This window comes from Emydura macquarii, unplaced genomic scaffold (genome assembly GCF_026122565.2).
Source record: "Emydura macquarii macquarii isolate MOO-44397 ecotype Brisbane River unplaced genomic scaffold, CSIRO-AGI_Emac_v2 contig_3477, whole genome shotgun sequence".
Classification (NCBI taxonomy): domain Eukaryota; kingdom Metazoa; phylum Chordata; order Testudines; family Chelidae; genus Emydura; species Emydura macquarii.
In genome coordinates, this window is record NW_027133614.1 from 9,855,621 (window position 1) to 9,880,258 (window position 24,638).

General features: G+C 39.9%; 1 protein-coding gene across 4 annotated transcripts in view; it reads right to left on the reverse strand.

Annotated features, from left to right (window-relative positions):
• Positions 1–24,638, reverse strand: part of KCNT2 (potassium sodium-activated channel subfamily T member 2) — a 245,565-nt gene that overhangs the window by 155,754 nt on the left and 65,173 nt on the right. For 3 of the 4 annotated variants that reach the window (XM_067535158.1, XM_067535157.1, XM_067535156.1), the window contains exons 3-5: positions 10,670–10,769; positions 3,674–3,722; positions 1,123–1,182 (exon numbers count right to left, since the gene is read on the reverse strand). In XM_067535158.1, the coding sequence (XP_067391259.1) occupies positions 1,123–1,182; positions 3,674–3,722; positions 10,670–10,769 (209 nt within the window). Of the gene's footprint in view, positions 1–1,122; positions 1,183–3,673; positions 3,723–4,921; positions 4,964–5,183; positions 5,187–10,669; positions 10,770–24,638 lie in introns of all 4 variants that reach the window. The other variant, XM_067535155.1, reaches the window with a different exon arrangement.

The following is a 24,638-nucleotide window of genomic DNA, read 5'->3' on the forward strand; positions in this document are numbered from 1 at the left end:
CCTAAAATGCCACTGACATCAATGGAAGTTAGGAGCCTAAATACCTTTGTGGATCTGGGCCGAGATGCCCATTTATAGCCTTTCATCCCAAAGCCTACCTAAGCACTTAAGACATACAGAAATTTATCACTTCACCCACTACTGAAATGCAGCCCCAGCTGGAGAGAAAATTTCTTAGTTTTTTGGGTTTTTTTTGTTTTGTTTTTTTTAAACTGCAAGCCCGCCCAGTGGCTTAGGGAGGAAGTAAAGAAGAATACAATATCCAAATGAAAGGATGAGAAATTTAAATTAGCAGAGTGCAATTATCCAAATTAGAATATAACATGTAACACTCCCACCCTTCTTCTGAAAAGTGCTGTCTGATTTGTAACAAAGTGAAAGCAGTCAAGACCCTGGTTTTCATTTTCATGAAAAATAGCATCTCTAACAGCAAAGTGCTCCCTAATGTCACTCCATGGCATCAGAGGGCATTGCTGAATCAACACCATTTCCTGAATGACCTTGGCAACCTGCTAGAGAACAGCGATGTTGGGACATGTATATAGCACATCTGCAGGAAAAAGAGGATGTTAATTTTCCCCAAAAGTGTTGCCCTATATTGACAAATTTATATTCTAGTTATTACAAATCTACAAAATAGTACTTGTCAGATTCTCAGCTGTGTAAATTGACCTAGTGTCACCAAATTTGATAGAGAGAGGCCGACTTACACTAGCTGTATAGTATGCCTATTCCTTCCTTCACTTTTTGGGTACCACGGTATTTATTATAGCTTCATCCTTTATAGCTTTTCTGAAGTAAATATTGGGCCAATTAAAAGCCCATGGAAGTCAATGGAAAGATTTCTATTGCCTTAATGGCTTTGATTCAGGCCAACTGTAAACTGGACTGCAATTTTATAAATCATGAATGAGTCTTGCACTTCAGTACAAAAAAATTGAGTAATGTTTTTCTTGATCAGTTAGCCACAGGTAATTTAAAATCTTTAAGTCAACCTGCAAGTAGTAAACTTGCAAAGGGATTTCATCTCTGGTCAATGAGCACATGTAAACTCCCATTAGCATTAACAGAAATATATCAAATGGAGATTTGATTCTAAAGAATATAACCAGTAGGACTTACCTTGTAGCTCAGATAACCCAGCAGCATTGTTTCAAACAAACTTATCAAAGCCACTGAAACCTAACATAATGATATATATGTTAATGCAGGGTTAGTAATATAATTAAGTAAAGCAAAAACGACCTTCAGAATTAAACTGAAAGACTAAAGACAATCAAAACTAGCTGATCTATGGTGAAGAAATCCTCTCAAACCATCTTAATCATTAAAGCTTAGTTCCAATCTTAAAACCTCTTATCACAGTATGTGCTGAATGTGCTGTTCCTGCCAAAAGATCCATTAGTATTAACCCCCTGCATTTGTCCAAAGTCCCACTGTCTGATAGGCCCTGCCCTCAGATTCTCCTCCATGGATATTGTTTCAGAAGGTTTGCAGAATGGCCCTTCCATGGGTTTTTAGGGAAGGCCAAATAGGAACAGCAAGTTTCTGTCCCATGCTGCTACTGCCAGGCTTTTGACATTTTCAGGGATTTATTCCGTTGTGAGATGACAAAGTATTAAGAATGTGTTTAAAAATAAGACAACTGGTGGGATGAAGTCATGACCTTTTCAACCATTACACTGAACTAATCTTTTTCTGAGTGTGTGTGGGTCATAATTACTACCTAAAAAAGGTCTTAGACCTTAAACAGCAGAAAAAAAAAGATGTTATGCACTAATCAAATGGTAACATTCTTTTTTTTTTTTTTTTTTTTTTAATTCAGTTTGAGTTGTGCTAATGGACCTATACAATGTCAATAAAATGTATTAAACTAGTAAATATCTATTTGGTTTACACATTGCATAATTTTACAATGTCGTCTTTTTAAAAAAAGGCACAAAACCAGCTTAAACTTATGCATATATAAAATAAAAAGTTACTAGATATTGTGAGAATTGCTATTTCTACAAATGTATAACTTAGTCTGGGGTCTGGAATCAAATTAGTCTAAATTCCTAATTTAAAATTAATACTCAATACTAATGAAAGCTCAACATGCTGTACTTGCTCTTCAAATTACGTTATCAAGATTCAAAATGGATAGTGTGAATTAGAAGATATTAAAAAAAATCACCAACATATTTGTCTCTTCTAATATTTAGCATTGCTTCAGATAAAGTGAAGCTTTTATCTTGCATAAAAATGAAATTTAGATTGCTGTCACTATATAATATTATATATCCTCCTATTTTGTGTGTGTTTGTGTCTCTTTTCCTGTGTCCATTGACAAGAGTAGGTTAACAACATAAGAATAAGCCTAGAACCAGGGCCATAACCTATTAAGCCTATGACTCAACATTTAAAAATTAAATCAAAAAAATAATCATTAAAAGGAAAAATGAGTTACTTAGGGAGAACTCCCACAACTATCTTCAAAGTTTTGTTGATAACTTTAATGCAAAACAATAGCTTATTTTTGTAAACCGTGTAAAGTTTAATAACTGTGAGCCTGATTCCAATGTGCTGAGCACCTGAAATCCCATTACTTTATTTATTTTAGATTAAGAATCATAAAGTCACTTACTTAAGAGATCAGCCATATAACAGAAAAGAGCCAGAAGCAACCCCACACAACATCACTAAATAAACTATAATAATGCAGCTCAGATTTAAGAAGAAAAGTGAGGGGTCTCAAGTAACATTTCTTAAACGGTATCTCCCTCCCCTCAAAGTGTACCCAGAAGCCTAACAAATCCAGACTATTTTGGACCAGGATGGGAATCAACTACCACAGCCAAGAAAGGCCCCTCACAGAGAATATTCTATTAGCAATTCATTATTCTTTACTGAGGGGAAGAATGATCAAGTTTGAGTGCCATTGTTGATCTCAGCTGCAGCAGTGTGAAAACCAATTTCGTAGATAGGCAGGGCGTCCCGTACCACCTAGAGCTTTGTAAGTGAAAACCAACAACTTAAAATGTATCTGGAAACCCCCAGGCAGCCAGTGCAGATCACAAAGCACTGGTGCAATGTGCTCATGGCAAGATGCTCCACTTACTATGCAGACTGCCATAATCTGCACTAGGGTTGGCTTCCTTGTGGATTTAAAGTATAGTCCCAAATAGAATGCATAACAAAGTTGAGACTAATAACCTCAATCCTGGTCTATACTACACACTTATGTCAATATAACTATGTCATTAAGGCATGAAAAATCCATGCCCCTGAATGCTGCAGTTACACCAGTGCAGTGCAGACAGCATTATGTCGATTGGAGGACTAGACAAACTCTTAGTAAAGGCTGCAAGATTGGGTCCAATAGATTTTATTTAGTTCTATGGAAAAATAGAATATTAAAACTTTGTTATTCTCTCTTGACCTACAGTAATTTATATAAATACATGTAGATTCCAGAGTAGTGAAACATTCAACATCCTATAGGTGGAAATATCTTTGCTTTCTTATCTAATTTTAATTAATTTAGATTCATCACCATAGTGGGATTCCAAGGAAGCAGACTTATTTGTTTGCTAGCCTTTCTATATATTTATTAGCTTCTCTGAAGTTTTAAAATTCACTGTACGAGGGCTATAAAAATGTAATTGTTAAAAAAGTCCTAATTTTACATTACCTGTAATCCCCATAAAGGCAAGCTTCTGTTCACCCAAATAATAGGAGACCTGTTGAATCACAATGACACAATAAATGTGACACTCATCAAATGATGCTTATGGTCCTGATCCAAAGCCCAGTAAAGTCTAGGGATTGACACCCATTGACTTCAATGGGTTTTGCATCAGCCACTATTTTTAAAGTAATTAAAAATAAAAGCCAGATGATCAGTATTTGGAGTGGTGTAAAATGGTTAATCACAACCCATATTTTATATGCATAATTATTCACTCAGCATTGACAATCCAATAGTCATTCTAACCTAGAAGCAGTCACTGACTTTCTTTGGATCTAACCTAACAGTCAATTAAATCAGTCAAAAGTTTCATTGATTTCAGTGGATGCTGTTTAAAGAGGTAGAGCGAAACTGTCTTTCATTGGAACCATTAATTTATGGTAGAAAAATCAAATCTAATCACTTTCTTTACCAGTACTTTCTCTTTTTCTATCTGTTATATACAGCTGATAAGTTTTAAACTAGTACTAGTTGGTGATAATTTATTTTCACTTGTTCTGAAACTGGAAATATTAACTCATGTCAGTTGCAAAACCCCATTATTTATGAATTTTTCCTAAGGATCTATTTTTGTCTTGGTGAAATTTGGGCTCCTTCATTCAGTGCTTAGTATTTCAACAACATGAAATGCCATCTTGATACAGTACCAGTAAAATTAGCCACACATTACTGCTGGTCACTGTGCTTCCCTAGACTATATAATCACGTTTTCTATCTCAGTAAGGAAATACATTTCTAGAATCAAAATAGTCTCGATCATCTGGAAATCATGATTATTGCATCTAATATGATGGTGTTTAGTTGTCCGGATATAGGCAAGTAAGTGCAATATTCAACCTATCTTTGAGTCTCAAAAGACATGGTGTTTGAGATTACTTGCTCCCCAGTTCTGGAGTCTTAAAATCCCACCAGTCTTTGGAGAAAGGGTGTGTTTCTTTGCCGGTAACTCAAAGTTATTGAGTGGAATTAATTCTGTAAGGCAAGAAATTCTCTGAACAAATTTTATAGATCCATCCATATAGCTCAAATGTGTCCAGAAAGGCTGTATGATTCAGACAGTTCTGTTACTATGGGCTGTTATCCCTCATTGATACACATAACTTTGTCTATATAACTTTATGTATATGCATTAAAGAAATCAGAATATATGTGTCTTTGTACTCAAACGTTTTTAAAAACTCTGGAACTCACCAATCAATCTTTGCAGGTGTGTAGTTTTGACTGGAACATCCCCTGTTTAATTCCTTGCTGCCAGAAGTCAATATATTCACACACACACAGGCCATGTCCAGATGTATATGGAAACACCATTGCAAAAAGATTTTTTGGGGAAAAATTATGGGTGTGGGTTAATTCGTTAGATAACACTATTCTATAAAATATGTCAAACACTATGCAGACTAATTCAGTTGTGATAGGCACAGAGATTCAAAAGAAGGCAGATCACACTGACCAACTAGTTCAGTGTGTATTTTAGATACATAAATTCACATCACTAAAAGGCAGATCCTTTTAAACAAAAATAGAAAATACATTTATTTTCAAATGTGATCCAATACAAAAATCAAGAGATTAATAGAAAAATGAGGTGCTTTCAAAGGAAGAAGCATGAAGGAAGTGCTGAAAATGTGTAATTTTATAAAGCAGGTCTAGGATGGATGGGTGAGGAAAGAACATTGGTAGGTACAGTTTTCATAATCTCGAAAGCAAAGATTGGGCCAAACTAGAGTTGCCATCTTCTAGTAGGGATATCTTTAATCTCTGGTTATTTCAGTGGGAGACTGTGTGGGAAAAAACAGCTATTATAAATGTGTGATGTGCTCCTGTCTTGCATTTATAGAGCAAGTCATCCCCTCTGACACAAATGCATGCATGAAGGAAGTGAATATTTCCATGACTTTTTAATTGTGGAAAATAGAACTCTTTTTGCCCCCTTCTCAAAGGTTCAGGAGGGGCCCAAAAGGACTTTGTGGACTGGACATAAAAAATGGGTATGTTTCTCCATCTGTGTGGTTGAGGAATATCCATAGATATTGTGGTATCCACACAGAGGGCCTGTCCATCCATGCTGCCATTGACTCCCTGCTCAAGCCTTTGTGTTCTTGCTCTAGCTGAAGGGGTGGAAACTGCTGATCAAAAGTAAATTCTGAAATAAGCCATATTTTTCTTCCATGGGGATTTCTGAAGGAAATGTCATGGATTTGCTGCGTAGCAAGACCACAGAGGGAAGCTTCCCTGGTTCTGTTCCTTCTGCTGCAACTGCGTTGTGATAGTTGTGGGGGTTTTTTTGTTGGTTTGGGGGTTTTTTTTGGCTCCATTACCTCTCTTCGTTGTTTACTGGGCAGTTGGTCTAGTAATTCTGTTGGTTTGATTCCTTACAAGCTTTTTAGGGGCTTGTCCACCTCCCCCTTTCCCCCCTCCCCTCCCCCCAAAAAAAAACAAAAACAAAAAAACACCTTCACAAGCCCAGTAGCCAAGATATTTTGGTTGGTTGATGTATATTTTAAATGCATCCTACATCTTACACTAACAGGAAGCTGTAGACATTAACAGACTCAGAATGTATTTTATGATTCAAGGTCCTACAGACATGGTGGGCCATTGGTTAGTACTGTGAAGTTATGGCTCAGATACACTCTTTCTAAAACACAGCACTTTTAAGAATGTGACGCCAGCAGTTGGTTGGGCTGTTCCTTATGGATAGAGCTCTGAATTAAAATCTATTGGGGCTCTGTGTGGGCACAGGTTATGTCTGTGTAGAACAGTTGGTAGGGTCAGGGCCCAGTGAGAATGCCCAAAGTGATTTATCTGTGAAATTCCTAGATGGATGGAAGCCACGTGAGTGGAAGAGGCAAGTAAGTTAATAGTGTGTTGTAATATATTTAGCAAAATATAATGGGATAATACAGAGTGATGGGAGGGAGACACTCTGGCAGGTTAATTATTAGATATTTAGACTCAAAGAACAAATAGTTTGGGGAAGGTCTGGAGAATTACCCTGGTTTGCAACATACAAATAAATTGCTGTATGTGACTACAGAGGTATCTAAGTATACCTGCAAGCAATGAGTACAGGGGTGATTACTGCCTACCTCATCTTTTAATTTGTAGTAGATATCCAGAACTAAGAAGCTTGCACATAAATAAAACATGTTTGGTTTATACATTTAGAAAGTTTTGTTTTACCATTCATATTTCTCAAGTGTCCTCATTTTCAGGCATCTCTATGTTTCACATTAAACATTGTTCTTAACTCCTAAACTTGTGCTGGTCCTCATTGAGGAATGGGATTTAAGAGAATAACTCAGCTATAAAAATAAGTTACATTGTAATTAGGTTTTATGAAATTTTTGTATTAAAACTACTTAAATTAAAACAGCTTGAAGGATCTTGTAGAAAGTGCTCCTTTAGGCATGATCCATGTTTGAGAGCACATACCATACTTTTACCAAAATTACTCACATCATGAAAGAAACGGCATGCATTCTTCAATGACAGAGTGAAGTGTACGGTATGTCACTATGCTGTTCCATAATAGGCATGCTGTGGGGAGAACAATCAGCAGGAGCTGATGATATAGATTCCCACCCCCATCAGGAAGCCACCAGGAACTTTGGAGCCTTTCATTAATATGTCACCATCTGATTGAATGGCTTTATTTACTCTTTTATAGCCTAGGTTTATGCAGTGGAGATGGGCCGGGTGGAAGAGTGGCACATTCATCCTTTTATCACTGGATAGCAATAAGGAAGTAAGAGAGGCTAGATTTCCTGAACAGGAAAAGAAAGGATTGAAAGGGAATTGTTTGCCTTACAACAGTAAGAGACAGCAGCTAAATTCATTGTTTTAACTGTTGCCCTTTTTTTTTTTTACTGGCAATCAGTCTGCAGGGAGGGAAAACTAAAGGACAATATTGCATTTATCAGAACTAAAAGAGCATTAACTATGACTAGTAAAAGTGGCAGCTGAAGACTCTTTGGCTGTCATCCAGCAAACATTTAGGCATGTGGGTAACTTTACTTATGGTCAGTGGTACTACATACATGTATGGAGTTACACATGCGCTTGAGTTTTTGCAGGATTGGGACTTTAGACTGTGGTGTAACTGTTACAATTTTCTAAGCTTCTGCATAAACTGCAAGTGTTATCACTATTCTTTGTTAGTTATGTTTGAATTTTAATTGATATCACGTTGACTCTAACGTTACCCATAGCTATTCTAGCACACTAACTCTATTAGATCTGGATTTGTCAAATACAGATTCTAGTATACATCGCATCACTTCTTTCTGCATCTCTAACTTTTCCATTATATTCTGCTTTTCTTTTTATAAACATTCCAATATTAGAAATTTTAGAAATATCCGCCGTTGACCTAATAATGAACAGTTCTACTGCCATTAAGGCAACAATAAAACTACTGACTTCATTTAGAGTGGCATATGGCCCATAGGCTACAGCTCTCAAACTTTCTGCTTCGAGGGAAAGTGATGGCAACTGGATTAGGAAGTGTGAAAGGGTTGAGCAGTAGTTTTTTCCTTTACGAGGATCCTGTGTAGTTTGGGATTCATGTAATGGAAATGGAGCAAGGGATGAGCTACTATACATAGTATGTTGTCTCTGCCCCACCCCTAACCTGTCAGGTTTTCAGTGTGAAATCCACGTAGGAGACAATGCTGCTTCTGAATGAAGTCATGATAGAGACAGCTGGGGGAGGAGGGAAGCAGTACTAGATGCAGGGCTGGTCAAAAGCTTCTGTCAACTTTTTTTAAAGGAAAATTGGGTTTTCAATTAAATGCACACTTTTGCAGAAAGTGTCTGCTTTTCTAAAATGTTCATGGGGAAACTGAAAACCAAGAAGGTGGCCAAAATATCTTTTGGTGTTTTCCACAAAAAATCAGTATTCTACAGGGAAAAATCCCAATTTCCATCAGCTCTAACTGGGCAGCAGGCAGCAGTAAGGCTGCTGGAAAACTGTGCTACTAGGGTGAAGGAAGAATGTAGAGAACTGGTTCCCTGTGCTGTTGCCCCAAGACTTATGGGTGTTTTCTCCATAAAGCCTAAGACTCTGGAGGAACGCCATGTTCTCTTCCTACTGTCAGAGGTCAAAATCCCCCATTTGGGGAGGATTGAAGGAAACACTGGGAGTTGTGTGGTGAATGTGAGGTGAATCTCTGGGCTTGACCACACAGTGCAACAAAGAGCATCAGAGGAGTATGATTTGGAAAGCTCACTAAATTGCTGCACTGTAATGGTCCCATGTAGACCTTACTGAGGTGCTCCAAAAGATACTTAGTTTGGGTTAAGAAACTTTTCGTGGTGGCAGGGACCTCTGATTTAGGCACAGGGCTGAACTAAGCCGTGTAGCAACATGAAAGCTCTGTTTCAGTGTGAGAGCAATCATTCAGCCATCATTACAGCTCATAACTTGAGAAGGGGAGGCAAGCAGAGAAAGGAATGACTGAAGCACTGTTTTAGATGCAGTAGGAGGAAGCTGCCAGGAATGGGTCTGCATGCCTCAATATCTTTAAAGCACTGCTACAGGGACAGACTCCCAGCTGCACATAGCTCCAGAGATCCACTCTATTACTGCACAGCTTAGCATGTCTGCATTGTGAATACTAACTCTTGGTAATCATTTCCTTCTCTCTCCAAAGCAAGGCTTCAGCTTATTTTGCCCGTCTTTCCAGTGCATGCTCCCTGCTTCCTCACCTGCCAATCACCCTCCTGCTCTGCTCCTAATATGATGGACGTGTAATAGAGATGACAATTTCCTTCAATGTCCTGGACAAACCTTATTGAATTAAGTTAAACCAAGCCATAGTGAGTTAAGTTTAAGTATCTTAGGAATTCATTGTATTAAAAATGCAAATGTTTACATATTATTGTGGGACAATGTAATGTCTCGGTGGGTGGGGAGGGAAACATGAGTAATTTAAACTCTGGGAAGTATTAAAAGCTTCAGAGTACTATTTGAAACTGTGTGCCAGGCAAGAATGAACTCTTAAAGTTGAGTGAGTTTCCCAGGAAGTCTGTAGAGGAAGGGGTATGCAAATATACCCCTTCCATTTATGAAAGAACTCAGTCTTTTCAAGCATCAAGAATCATAGTGTTGCTTGTTCTGAGCTAAGGTGGTTATGAACTTGTAACTACAGAAAAACCCCTCTGTAGGATTTGAAGGACTGACTCCTACCAGAGCCCTTGCTACAGCTGGGGTGATCTCTGGTAAGCTTATTAGCATGTGTAGGTTCTTTTATTGTTTTAATATGTTTTCCCTGTTATGCTTTTCCCTTAAAAATAAATTTGCTTGCTCAGGAAAAGCTGTGTGGTAACCATTAATTGTGGGCAAGTATGTTGTTTAAAGTCTGTAAAGAGAAAGCAAAGCAGGTCTATTTAGATGATCTGACTTGCTAGGGAACTCTGTGTAGGTAGGGAATTGTGCAGCCTGAAAAAAAAACCTGCTCAGGAGGGAGCCAGAAGCCTGAGAGTGGGTGCCCTTGGTGGACGATAAAGAGGGAATACAGCTTCAGTTGCCTTGAACTGTGACAGGGTGGACAAGTAGAGGAGTTGGAAGATGGCAGTGATATATTCATTGATTTATAATGTATGTGATACAATCTGAAATGTTATGCAGCAGCTTGGCAAAAAGATACATATTCCACAGACATTATTACACAATATGAGCAAAAATACAGTAAGCACTTGGAGTAATAAAGACCAAAATGTTTTTGATTGAAAATCATATTACATTTTCATTGCATACTTTATCATATTCACTCAGAAGGACTGAATTAGTTTTGCAATTTATGCTGCACCACAACCATCTATAAACACTGAAACTAAATCCCTGTCGGCAGGACATCAAATATTTATAAGCATGATTGATCTGTTTTAAGAAGTACTTTTTTGGGGGGTTAGGGGGAAGAAAGAAAATGTTACCATCCATGTCCTTGTGTAGGATCATCCAGGAGCACTCGAATTATATATAACAAACAGCTTAATAACTTGAGAGAGAAATTGAACAATCGTATTCTGAGACCTGTTTGATAAAAGGAAATGAAATACAAATTCAGTTTTGTTAGATTTTGATTCATGTTTAATTTAATTTAAAACAACTTAAAAGGAAGAAGATATGCCCTCAAGGCAGAGAACTTGTGATGACAAGTATTCAAATATTAACATTGCGAAGTGTTTATGGAATAGCTTTGTGTAGGAAATGGGTTATTATTGCCCAAATGTGTAAAATATTAATGTAATGATGAAGTAGCACACTTTCAAAAATATAAAAGCTAACACCTGGCACAACTTGAACTGTACTACACACGAGGTCTAAAATAATGCAACCAAATATAATGCAGTGTCTTCTACAAGCTTAGGCCCCAATCAGGGAATGAGTCCCACGTGGGCAGATGCCTGCACCTGTGCACAGCCTTCAAACTCAAAGGGGCTCCACATAAGCTCAGGGTTTGTGCTCCAAGGATCCAATTGAAACCCATGGAACTATTGACTTAATGGTTATTGAATCAGACTCCGAGTTCATTGCAGGATCAGGCCCAAAGAGATGCACGTGATCTTGTAACTAAAGACAGTACAGCCTTAATTGCACCAGTGTACATTGTTTTTGTTTAAGAAAAGTCCCCACTAATTATAGTAATAGTCACTGTTGGCAAGGGCCAGCTGATGTAGAACAACAACATTAACAACCATTAGTCAATTGTGCACTTGTAGACTGAGACAACAATCCTGAATTTGGATCCCCGCAATTGGTGCCTTGTGCCCATGCAGAGTTTTATTGACTGATGTGAGCCCACACCGATCTGACAGCAGGAGCAGGATATTAGTAAGCACCAGTCAGCGATAACATAACTAGTGTCTGTTGTTGTAAGGTAAGACCCCAATATTTCAAGCACTTATGCATGTGAATAGGCCTATTGTACTCAATAGAACCAGTCCTGTGTGTTCCATGTCAAGACCCAGTTATGTTTTTCCATACCTGTGTGTGTGTATAATATACATGTAATATAAACGTTAGAATGGGTGTATGAGAGACACATAAAAAATAAGGCTTTATAATGGAACACTGTTCGTTTGCTACTTTAACGGTGGAGATACCTTTGTATTATGAAGGCTAGATTAATCACTTTTGGTGTCTGGCATTGGTAAACTGGGGTTTAAAATCCCATCCTAGGTTCCCAAGTAGTGAGAAGTCCTGCGGCTGTGACCAGCAATTAGTCTTGTCATCATTAACTTAGAGACTCCTGATGTCTTATCAAACCTAACTAACAGCAGACTTTTAATTCCCCAGGGCAGGGAGAAGAGATGGGGGGGGGGGAGGGGGGGAACAACAAGGAAAGAGAATACAACCAGGGCCTGTAGGTATTCATGGCTATGTGCTCTGCTTGATGTCACTTTATTTTTTCTTTTTGAACTGTTGCTGAATAAAGAACTTCCTATCTGAACTAACCCTTTTGGGGAAGTCTGCTTAAGAAGGACTAGCTGCTATGCCATCTGAGCTATTGTAAGTAGGCAAGCAGGTGAGGTGAGAGAATAAAGGACTTTTTTTTTTTATTGGCATCATCTGTCTATTGTAAATGAAATGCAAAGGTTTACAGTCTACAGTTTTGTGCTTTTATTTCAGCTCTGTAAATGTTAGTATGTGTGTGGAACACATCCCGCTCTCCCTAGTAATAATACAGCAACTTTTAATTTATTATTTGAAGTCATATTTTGGTTATAAAATATAAAAAAGGTAACTAGAGTGCCTGATTTTTGTCTGGGAGAACATGAACAGTAGCAATGAAAACTTCCCCAATGCTGCCATGCAATGCACCTCAAATGAAACTTAAAACAACCATCAGAGAGAATTCAGTCCCCATGCAAAGTAAATCCTTGACTTCTCTTCAGAGACTATCAACTAAGGTGTCATTCAGTTGTAATGAGAGTTCTTAGGATGTAGATGTGCCCACCAAGTGAGATCATCCTGTCATCAAATAGGCCAACAAATCATAATCAAATAATAATGCATTTCTGTTACTGCTAACCAGGGCTTAATTTGAACTAGTGGTTTAAGCACCAAGACTGTAAACACTTTAGTATATGCTTAACTCTGAGCACGTAAGGAGCACTTGCATGCTTAAAGTTTAGCTCAGGCACGTTTGCAGAATCAGGGTCTTAGAGTTCATAGCTTTTTCCCCAAAAAGCAATTTTTTAAGGCTCCCAAATCAACTTAAAAAATGTTAACTAGGAAAATTGGTCATTGGTCTGTGCTGAGGCCTTGGAGGTTTATTATAGAAAAAGCTCTTCAAAAGCCTGTTGGCTTTCAGCTGGGGCAGGGAGGGATAGGAAAGAAAATATAACTGGCTATATTAGCAATACAAGACAACTTCTTGGTTGATTTGTATTGCTGTATAAATCACACTCGTTTCCATGTTTGCAAATATTTTAAGCACTAGCCTTCATACCACAAGTAGGATGTTGTTTCCCTCAAAAGTTAGTATACCACACTGAAGATTCCAGTTGGTCTCATGCATCTAAATGACAAGGAAGGGTTTGGAGAATTGGACTATTGTAATTGGAAAAGATAAGACTTTGAGGTGACCCCAATAGAAGCTTTAAATATTGCAAAAGGGACTGAGGGACTTAATAGTGATAACTTGACAAATGGGGCCATACAAGTAAACTAGCACCAGCAAAGGAATATCACCCCATAATCCTGAGGGCACAGAATCTGAGTTGTGATGCTGCTATATTGTCTTTCTAAATGTAATTCATTACAAAACTAATGCATGTCAGGAATTTTTTAATAAAACATCTCTCGTGACTTCTGCACATGTCATGAAGAACTGTTTTCCCTTGATTTATTTGTGACAAACAAGGACTTGAAAAAGTAGTCTTGCTATACAAGTCATCTGGGCTGTTGACTAGGTTCCCATTGCTTCTTGGTTGTTATCAGAGGCATCTCCCTATTCTGCCTATGCATAAGACTGGCTCTGTTTTTAAATCCTGTACTTCCAGAAATTTTCATTTGATCAGAATTGAAACACTTTGGAGGATTCTGCTAAGGAAGGAATCAGAGTCCAAAAAATAAGAAGTTTATTTTAGTTTAACTCTATTCTTGGTAGAAAATGGCAAGACTTTGTGCTGGTGAAACATTGTGGGATTTTACATGGACTTGCTTGTCTGCAGTACCCAAATCCTGGCAAGAGATCTGTATGAGCAGAGTGAAAATGTGCCAGTGGGAAAACATGAAATCAGTACACAGAGCTGTCAGCTCCATTGTCTGTGGCACAACCCAGGCTGCAGGGCTCCCCAGAAAGCAAAGTGGAGAAAACTCACAAGAGCACAAGCCCTTTGCCATCTCCCACTCTACTAAGGAGCCTAGAGTTGGCTATTGCAGCCAGGGATAAGGCAGGGCTAAGAGTCACAGAAATATGCTGATTTCAAGTGCATCTCTTAGGCAGCCTTTTCCTGCAGGGTTTCTGTAAGTGGAATCTTGAGTGGAACTTGGGCTTGCCATAAGAGAATAACTATCAGTGATAATTATGCCACCTGTACTCCTCCTGGAAGTGAATCTGTCACTGGCATGCAACCGATCATAAAGGCACAGAGGCTATTCTTTACTAGTACCTGAGCTGGTGACTCCACTGGCTTCAAGTATTTCTCCAGGACCTAGGATGGGTATTATCTTTCTCAGCTTTATCCTTTTCTAGTAGTCATTAACAATCATTTAGTCTAACCATTTTCTTGTGTATCTTGGGATGACACAGTGTTTGAATACCCAGTCTTAAACTATGGTTTGGAATTCATCTAAATCACACTGCTTCCTTGTTTGACTTTCTCTTTCAATAGACCAGGTTTTGTGAGAATGTGTCGTATGTGTGACCAGTAAGTATTGCTTCTAGTGTTTGCAACTTGGAAGTTTAGTTATAGTCTATAATTGGTAAATATCCATTCCCTGGATAAGCCTCTCCCAGAGTTCATTTGGCATCTTTAGGCATCTGAGTCTCCCTTTTTGTTAATGCTATTGACTTCTGTCTTATTTAAACAGAGAGGGCCTGCTTCTCCAATACTTTGCACTTTGAATAGTCAAGCACATTGTTGTTATTTATTTGTACTATCATAGCACCCAGGACCTCTAGTCATGGACCGAGATCCTATTGTGCTACATGCTGCTGTAAAAATGTAGAAAAAAAGACAGTCATCTGTGTAAAGGGGGTGTGGAACACTACTCTTCTGACTGAGTTTCGTTTTACACTCTTTACACAGTTCTAATTTGCTATCCAATGTTTAAGGCAGTAAAGATCAGGCCTGGATTTGTATCAATATATCCAGGTATTTCTAGTTAAAACAGTATTGCTTATGCACATATTTTTCTAGTCCTAAATGCCTTAGCTGAATTATTTTTAATCTCTCTTTTCTCTGTGTAAAGTGGGTTACTAGTTTTCATTCTTTCAGTTCCTTCAAACATCACTGTAAATCCACTATTCTTAATTTCTCTTTGCTGGTTATCTTCTCTTATTTATATTTTAAATGCTGTCAGTACCTCAGTATGGTTTGTGTCTGACTTGATTTCAGTTTGTTTTTTTCCATTCCTAAACAGATTGTCAAGTAGCACGTGTTTGCACAAAATATCTTTAGCTATTCTATGTTGACACTGGTATCTGTCATTTATATTCAGTAACATCAATCATCCACTGTTTTATCCAGTTATTCATTGTTTTGAGGTGATGGGATTATAATTTCATTGTCTCTGTAGCCATGGCATCACTGTCTGGTTTAAAACAAACAAACAAAAAAATGAGAACTGTAGTCGACAGTCTGTTTGTTTCATTAAACAACATAAATGAATAAAATTTTACTGTTTTCTTAAGAAAGGCCCAAGTAAATGTGTGCTCAAATTGAGAAGAAGTTTTGTGTATAGACTACCACATTGTCCTGTGATCATATTGCTTGTGACTTAGAATGGGAATGATCAAATGATAACTTGACAAAATTTGTAATACTCCATAGTCATTTTATTGACCATAGGCCAGATTCTAAATAGGGATAAAAATAACTTAAATGGGGGCATACCAGTTTATAGGATCAGGCCTTATCATGGTCTTTAAGTATTCCTTTAAATCTTTCATTTGTATTTGCATACTTTTTCTATCTCAATTGTGTGCCCGGGAGTGTGGTTAATAGATTTGGTATGAACTTTCCCATAACTCTGTAACCCTTTTCTCGTTTTAAATGGAGCCATTTCCAGAGCAGGTGGCTTCAGGTCTTAATAAGCTTCCTGGATGTGGATATTTCATTGTTTCCCTCCCCCACTGAACTGAAGCATCATCTGTTTTTTCTCTGAGACTTGTTTTAGGATGTGATCTTATACTGATTCATCTTGCCAGGTACAAGCAAGTCACAGCAACATGTCATCACTTCTCTGTCCTTCTCATAGAATCATAGAATATTAGAGTTGGAAGGGACCTCAGGAGGTCATCTAGTCCAACCCCCTGCTCAAAGCAGGACTAACCTCTGCTATATCATCCCAACCAGGGCTTTGTCAAGCCGCAGCTTAAAAACCTCTAAGGATGGAGATTCCACCACCTCCCTAGGTAACCCATTCCAGTGCTTCACCACCCTCCTAGTAAAAAACTTTTTCCTAATGTCCAACCTAGACCTCCCTCCCTGCAACTTGAGACCGTTGCTCCTTGTTCTGTCATCTGCCACCACCAAGAACAGCCTAGCCCCATCCTCCCTAGAACCCCCTTTCAGGTAGTTAAAGGCCGCTATCAAATCCCCCCTCACTCTTCTCTTTTGCAGACTAAACAAGCCCAGTTCCCTCAGCCTCTCCTCATAAGTCCTGTGCTCCAGCCCCCTAATCATTTTTGTTGCCCTCCGCTGGACTCTCTCCAACTTGTCCACATCCTTTTTGTATTGGGGGGCCCAAAACTGGACACAATATTCTAAATGCAGCCTCACCAATGCCGAATAGAGGGGAATAATCACTTCCCGTGACCTGCTAGCAATGCCCCTCCTAATGCAGCCCAATATGCCATTGGCCTTCTTGCCAACCAGGGCACACTGCTGACTCATATCCAGCTTTTTATCCACCGTTACCCCCAGGTCCTTTTCTGCAGAGCTGCTTCTGTAGCTGGCTGGCACCCTATGCAGTATTTATTGTAAACCTGGTTTTAAGTGCATATATTTTCTATGGGGAAATATTGAAGCTGGGTGAAATATAATTTTATTTTTGACAACTTGTCAAAATCTTTGACAAATTGGAGCAATTGTTGACACATCATGCCGCGTGTACTGTATATCATTTGGATTAGGGTAACTGAGTATTCTTTAGGAAATACTTAAAATATAGAGCTGTATTTGTTGATCACATAAAACCCACAAAATTAATCAGCATACCAGACCTGGCAAACCCTATTCCATGAAATCTTAAGGGTTAGTAGCAGCTACTCAAGCCTTGTCTACACTGGCAATGGGGGTCGACGTAATGCCACTTACATCGACCCCCTAAAGTATGCGTTTCCACTGGCACATAAGTTCCGCTGACCTAAATCACAGTAAAAGTTCACCTAATAAAACCACCTCTGCAAGTGGTGTAGCACTGAAGTCAAATTCCATGGATCGAATTAGTGTCAGTATAGGCAAAGCACAATGTAAATTAATGCCATTGGCCTCTGGGTGGTATCCCATAATGCTCTGTTATGACTGTTCTGGACAGCCACACTCTGCTGTAACATGGCCATGTAAACAGGAAATAGCTCTTCCCCTCAAGCCCCAGGAAATTTTGAATTTCTGTTTCCAGTTTGGTCAGCACGGAGAGAGCTTAGTAGCTGAATCACTCATGGGGACTGCACACCCCAGACGCACTCCAGAATGGAGTCGACCAGAGGTTTTGGATCTCATCGGTCTGTGGGGCAAAGAGTCTGTTCTGGTTCAGCTCTGAGCCAGAAAATGAAATTTGGATGTCTACAAGAAGATATCTTGCAGCATGCTGGAGAAAGGGCACAACAGGGACGTGCAGTAGTGCCGCATTAAGATAAAAAAGCTGAGGTAGGCTTATCCAAAAACTACAGAAGCTAAAAGCTGTTCTGGCTCCTTGCCCTAAACATGCCACTTTTACGAAGAGCTGCATGTGAATCTTGGTGGTACCCCCCCCTCCCCCACTGTGCCACCACGCAGTATTACAATACCTCCGAAGAATCCCAGTTCAGGATGAAAGGACTCTGTTGATGAGAAGGAAAAGGGTGAGGAGAGCAGGGTGCAGGAGAGCCGGGGTATCCATTCTCCCTGAGAGCCAGGACCTGTTCATTACCCAGAGCAGCCCAGCCACACACAGGAGAGCGGGACTGACTGAGATGCCGGGGAAGGCATATCTGGTGAGTGTGTGTGGCAAATCTAATTTTTGTGGTTATTTCCCCTGTCCAGTCCAGGAGTTTTTTTTTTTTTGAGAGAATGGGCTTCTTGGGTGTTGACAAACTTCAGAGGAGGGTTACCCCCAGAACAGGCTATTTATGTGCAGAGGGATGCTCTGAGAATCCTCTGTGGATATCTCAAGGAAATTTTCATGTAGGTAATCTATAATTCTTTGCAGAAGGTTTCTGGGGAAGGCGGCCCTATTTCTTCCACCGTGGTAGGAGATTTTAGCCCGCCACTCTGCTATTAAATGAGCAGGCATCATCGCGGAACACAGCATAGCAGCATAAGGGCCAGGCCTGTACATCAATGCTTGCAGGAAATCTTCCCTTTCCACCTGCATTATCCTCAGGAGACTGATATCACACACGGTCACCTAGAGAGGATGGCGCAAGTTTACAGTATCCGATGAATATAGTCACTGTGTATTATTTCCCTGCCATGGACAGTGTCGTTGGGTGCCTACACAAGACAGTTCCTAGTCATGTTGTTGTTGCTTTGGGCATTATGGATCGGGACATTATTTGCTCTAGGTTTTCTGCCACCACGCTTCACCCGCAGCGTCCTCTAATCTGTTTTGCCCACCTCCTGCCAAACCAGTCCTTGGCATGTTACAGGGGAGCCCAGTGATCCATCACCTTGCTCGGGTGTGGATTGTGGAATTTAGTGCTAATGGAACCTCTCTATAATGGATGCAAGAGCCCCTTGCTTACTATGTCTGGAATGCCACTCCTACCCATCCAGTATGAACAGATTGGAATGTGGTTCTGGCTTCGCCTTGTGAACATGAAGGGGAGTTCTTTTTACATTGTAACACTTCTTTTACTACTTTGGGTCAGCTAACAATGGAAACTTTGTGCTGTGCTTTTCTTACAGTCGACACCTCAGCCTTCAGCCCACCTTGCAGAACTCCACTGAAAGACTTTCCCAGATTAGGAAGCGGGGGGGAAAAAAATGCGGAATGACCTGTTCAGCAAACTAATGAACATGGCTGCTGATACAGAGCTGGTCCTTATCTGAAAAACTAGACATGGACATGGAACACAGAAGATCAGCACAGGAGCATGACACGCAACAGGAGATGTTGCATATTATGAGGGATCAGTCTGTCATACTGAGGCGTCTGGTAGAGCTCCAGGAAGAGCAGCAGCAGGACATTCTCCCTCTGCAGCCCCTCCAAAATGCTCAACTGTCTACCACTTTATCATCCCCCACCTCCAAGCACTCTAGGAGGAGGCTGAGCAGGGTGCAGTATGTGCTGCACTCCATACCAGAGGAGGCAAGCAGAAAGACGCGACGGCCCCTTTAAGAACTGCATGCAACCACAATTGCTTGCACAGTGACACTTTACAATGTTAACTTATCTTCCTTTTCCCCCACTGAAACGGGTGAGAAATAAAACTTTGGTGCTTTAAAAAACATCGGTCTTTATTCATTCATAACTTGGGCAGGGAAAGGAGAGGGGGGCTGCTGATGCGAGAGTGGGGGATGGGAAAGAAAGGCACAGAGACATACATTACTGCAGTTCATTGCAAAACCAGTTTTTCACTGCTTCCTGTAGGCAACGTACTCCGCAGTTGGGTCTGAGCGTAGTGCTGGAATCTGGCTCCTCAAAATTTGCAGCCAGTCTATCAGCCTCCACGGCCCAATTTTGGGGGAACTTTTCACCCTTTGTTTCACACAAATTAAGGAGCACACAGCATGTAGATATAACTGATGGGATGTTCTTTTCACTGATGTCAAGCCTAGCGAGTAGACATCTCTATCTGTCTTTTAAGCGGCCAAATGAACATTCTACCACCATTCTGCACTTGCTGAGCCTATTATTGAAATGCTCCTTCTCACTGTCCAGGTGCCCCATGTAGGGCTTCATTAGCCAAGGGATCAAGGGGTAGGCAGGATCCCCCCAGTATTACTATTAGTATTTCAACATCCCCAATATTTATTTTTTGGTCAGGGAAGAAAATGCCCGCCTGCATCTTATTGAACAGACCTGAGTTCCTAAAGATGTGCGTGTCATGACCTTTCCAGACCTCCCCACACTGATGTCGGTGAAATATCCTTTGTGATCCACAAGGGCCTGCAACACCATTGAGAAGTATCCCTTCTGGTTTATGTACTCTGTGGCAAGGTGTTCAGGTGCTAAGATAGGGATATGCGTGCCATCTATTTGCCCTCCCACACACACACACACACACACACAGTTTGGGAACCCCATTGTGACAAACCCGTACGCTATGTCCTGCACATTTCCCAGAGTCAATACCCTTCATAGCAGAAGTCTATTAATGGCCCTGCACACTTCCATCACAGCAGCACCAACGGTGGATTTACCACCTCCGAATTGATTCCCAACTGACCAGTAGCAATCTGAGGTTGCCAACTTCTCCACTGTCAGAGCTGGTCTCAAGTGAGTATTCATGCACTTCAGGGCTGGGGACAGCTTCGCGTAAAGTTAAAAGAAAGTGGGCTTTCACATACGAAAGTTCTGCAGCCACTGCTCATCATCCCACACCTTCATAATGATGAGATCCCACCAGTCTTTGCTTGTTTTCTGGAACCAGAACCAGCACTCCATGGACTGAAGATGATGCGTGACAGCCTGCAGCAGAGGGAATTGTTTTGCTCTATGGCTTGTAGCAGGGGGGCCTCAGTAACATCCCTATTTTCTGTGCTGCAGCTCCTCTCTCACCTTTGAAAATACTGCAGGATAAGCCATGAAGTATTTGTGATGCTCACAATGATAGTGCAGAGCTGAGCGGGCTCTATGCCTCTCCAGCAATGGCATGCGAGCGGCATAGTAAAATGGCACGAAAAAGAATTTGCAGTTTGTTTGGGACAAGAAGGGAGGGGGAGGGAGCACGTTGCATCATGGGAGGACAAGATTCCCAAAGGCCTCTGCAGCTAGTTGCACTGCGGTACAGCTACCCATGGTGCACTGCTTTGAGTGTCAACCCAAGCATGGCGAGTGGGGATGCAAGAGCCCAATGCAAGGAGTGTGGTGTGATCACGCTCCTGTGACTTCTAAAATTCGACAGGTGAAAGTTGATTTAAAATACATCGACTTCACTCTGCAGTGTGGACATACCCTCAGAAAAATCAGATGTATCACTGTCTCTCTCTGAGCCATTCAGAAAACAAATCTGTTACAACAGCATCTGTGGTGACCCTTGCTGCAGTGGCTGATAGAAGTGTTCTGTGTTCCCTCTGAAGTCTACCCAAAACTCATGGTGGGGGGGCAGTAGCTATCCTTGGCAGCTCCCTGAAACACCAAATGGGACAGCAGTCATGCCACCAGAACTGTTAGAATGCGTAGCAAGATACTGGTCTTCCCCACCAAAAGACATTCAGACAAGTGATTAGGTTTTGCTGGGTATCTGTCGTATAGGGCCTTTTAGTTCAGGAGAGTAGGAGGGGGTTGGATAATAACAGAGACCCACATGGCTTGGTAAGGGAATTTAGCTAAGCATATTAAATCTTGCACTTTTTGTGGTTTCTCTTTCACTGGACTGATAACTTTGTTGTGAGGAGACCTGTTTCCTGGGTGTGTCTACAGTAAACTTTTAAGTCAGGAAATTGTATTTAAAAAAAAAAAAATCTTTAGTTATAGTCTACAGGTCATAAGAACTAGTAATGCTTTGAATATGCTATGGGATCTTGATGGCTTATCACGAACCATACCATAAATACATAACATTATGTCCTCAGCCTCAGACTTGTTTCCCTGATTCCAACTAAACTTACAGTTTAAAACCCATGCCATCTTAACTAGCTCTTTTCATGGAAGCCTGGCTGCACACCTGTGGACTATAGGGGAAGAAAAGGTTAATGACGAGGACTCCTACATGCTATGGTAATACAAATAATAAAGTGCTGCCACCCCTCCCCTTTATTTTCAATAGTGCAGTAGTTAGGGCACTCACCTGGGATGTAAAAGACCCAGATTTCAATCCCTGCTCTTGAGCAGAAACTTGAACCTCAATCTCTTCCTGCCCCCTGCCAGGTGAATGTCCTAACTACCAGGGAACCCTGGAATGAGTCTGTCTCTCCTGTTGAAGCTGTTCCATGTTGTATAAAATTATTTTAAAAGATGCAGGGACTGAAATCCAGGTGTCTCCTACCCTCTCCCTGCTGAGCACTCTAACCACTTGGCTATAGCGTCTCTCTCTGGCCCAATGGTTAGTTACATGCCTTATACAAAGGGGAACAGTTTCAACAGGACCAATTCCCACCCCAGAATATAGCACAGAGATTAGGGCCCTCACCTAGGAGGGGAGGGAGACATGCAGCCAAGTCTTTGTATCAGAGCGGCTATTTTAACCCATGTCTCCCACCTCCCCACAGAATGCCCTAACCACTTCTCCTCAATTTTGTGAATGGTTTTCTGAATCTCCTTGTGAATGTAAAAACTTTTCATTTTGGGGCTATTCTGATGATGTCAAAATGAACCATTTCAGCATTTCCTAAATTATTTTTGTTTCAATCAAAACAACTTGCCAAAATCAACAGGAATTCACAAACTGTTTCAGTTAACCCAAATATGCTTATTTTGACCTCCCCACAAAAAATGTTTTTGGCTGAAATTCCTTCCATCTCTAGAGACTAGTTCTAGATGTATGGAATCTTCAGTCCTGCTGTCAGTTCTAATTTTTATTTTTTACAAAATTTTGTTTAAATTGCAGGTAGGAAAATAAATCACAAAGGGAGCAATTGATGAGTCAGGTTCATCAATGTCTAACAATATTCATTACATGGAAATATTGTGATACATTAACATAAAATAACATCAACAGTTTAAACAAACATGTAAGCAGGACAACTGAAACAAAGAAATGGGGGAGAGGAGAGGAATAGGATTAATATAATCCAATAAAGCCCCTATCAATAACACTTTAAATACAGCAATCTATCATTGTTGCATAGTGTATGGAAAAGCAATTCCTTCTTTGCAACATGTCCAGAGACTAACATAAAATCAAAGAAGTATGGGAGATTGTTATACTTTAGTTCTTTTTATATAAAAAAAACCAAATATATATGGAACAAAGAAACATTCTCTATTTGCACTAATTGAGTCCAGTTTCCTGGATCCCTAATCTTAGTGTCGTCTGAAAAGGACTATTAGATTTCAAAAATGTAAGTTCCTCTCTCAAAATGCTTATTTTTCCTTAACAATTTTCTGGAACCAGTTGTTTCATTTAACTGCTGTGTAGACTTCCAATTAGCTGCCAACAACAGAAACTTCATAATGTCAAAGCCATGCACATTTTGTCTTGATCTATGAATTGAACTCGATAGGTTCATTTGCCCGTACTCAAAAGGCTACCTACATGTATAGCATGCATGGCATCTCCAAAATATGTAGGAATGTTTCTGCAGTATTGTAGCTACACAAGCAAAAGAGTAAATAGTTTTGGCATGAGTTGTGTGCATTAGAGAAGCTTATACAGACTTCAGTGTGTGTCGAGAAGAAAGATTTAACTGATTTAAAAGCAACACTGGAGACTGTGCGCTGTTGAACTCACTACTTGAAGGCTGTATGTTCAGAATATATTTCTGCTATACAGACATCTCCATTATTTTGATGTGTCTGAGTGCAAATAGTCTTGCATGTATATCCAGTACACTTTTTATTCACTGACTCTCAAGGTATGTCTATTTTGCACAGTAACATGAATATTGTTCTGAAGTATTTCAAGATTCTTTCACAGAATACTTCTTGCTCGGGATGTGTGTACTTTGAACCTAACCATGGGCCTTATTTATGTTGAATAGTACTTTACGCCATGAGCATTCCCACTTTGGTTGAGTAGAGTTCTATTGAGTGTGAGTGAGGGTTCTATCGAGTGTGCGTAAGGGCATCGAAGTTTCAATAATATTTACATACTTTGATTTGTGCATTCATGTGTATAAGTCTCAACAGAACTTGTAATATTCATGATTGAGCTCTATCTCTATCTATATTCTCATGTATATCATTGAGCATGCATATTTTTTAGTAATTCCTAAATCAAACTCATCATCTGATTATTTGTTGGATATAGCAATGGATTTTGTGCAGTGTCATATGAAATCTTACATATAAAATTAAACAAAATGTGCTTGTCTGTCTCCAAAGTCACACTGACTTGAAATTGACGGAATGACCAAAAAACATAGGAAAATAACTATAAATGGCAGTGAATTGAGCTTGGAGGTTCAGTTGAACGTTGAATTCCTAAATTGGGAATAATTGCTAATAGCAATAAGGCCAGAGATATAAGGGCATTAAAGAGCTTAGACACCTGCTTGGGTGGATGGGTATGAGTGAAACAGTGGTCCGTGGTGCTCAGGAAAAAAAGAAAATCAGGCCACTTCTATTTAGTTGCTCAAATAGGGATTTAGGTGGCTAGCTTTTAGGCATCCAAGTCTGAAGTCCTTTCTCAGGTCTCTTTTTGCTTGTTCTACTTCACAGCTGCACTGATCACAACAGTATTCCTAAAGTGGAGTCTGAGTT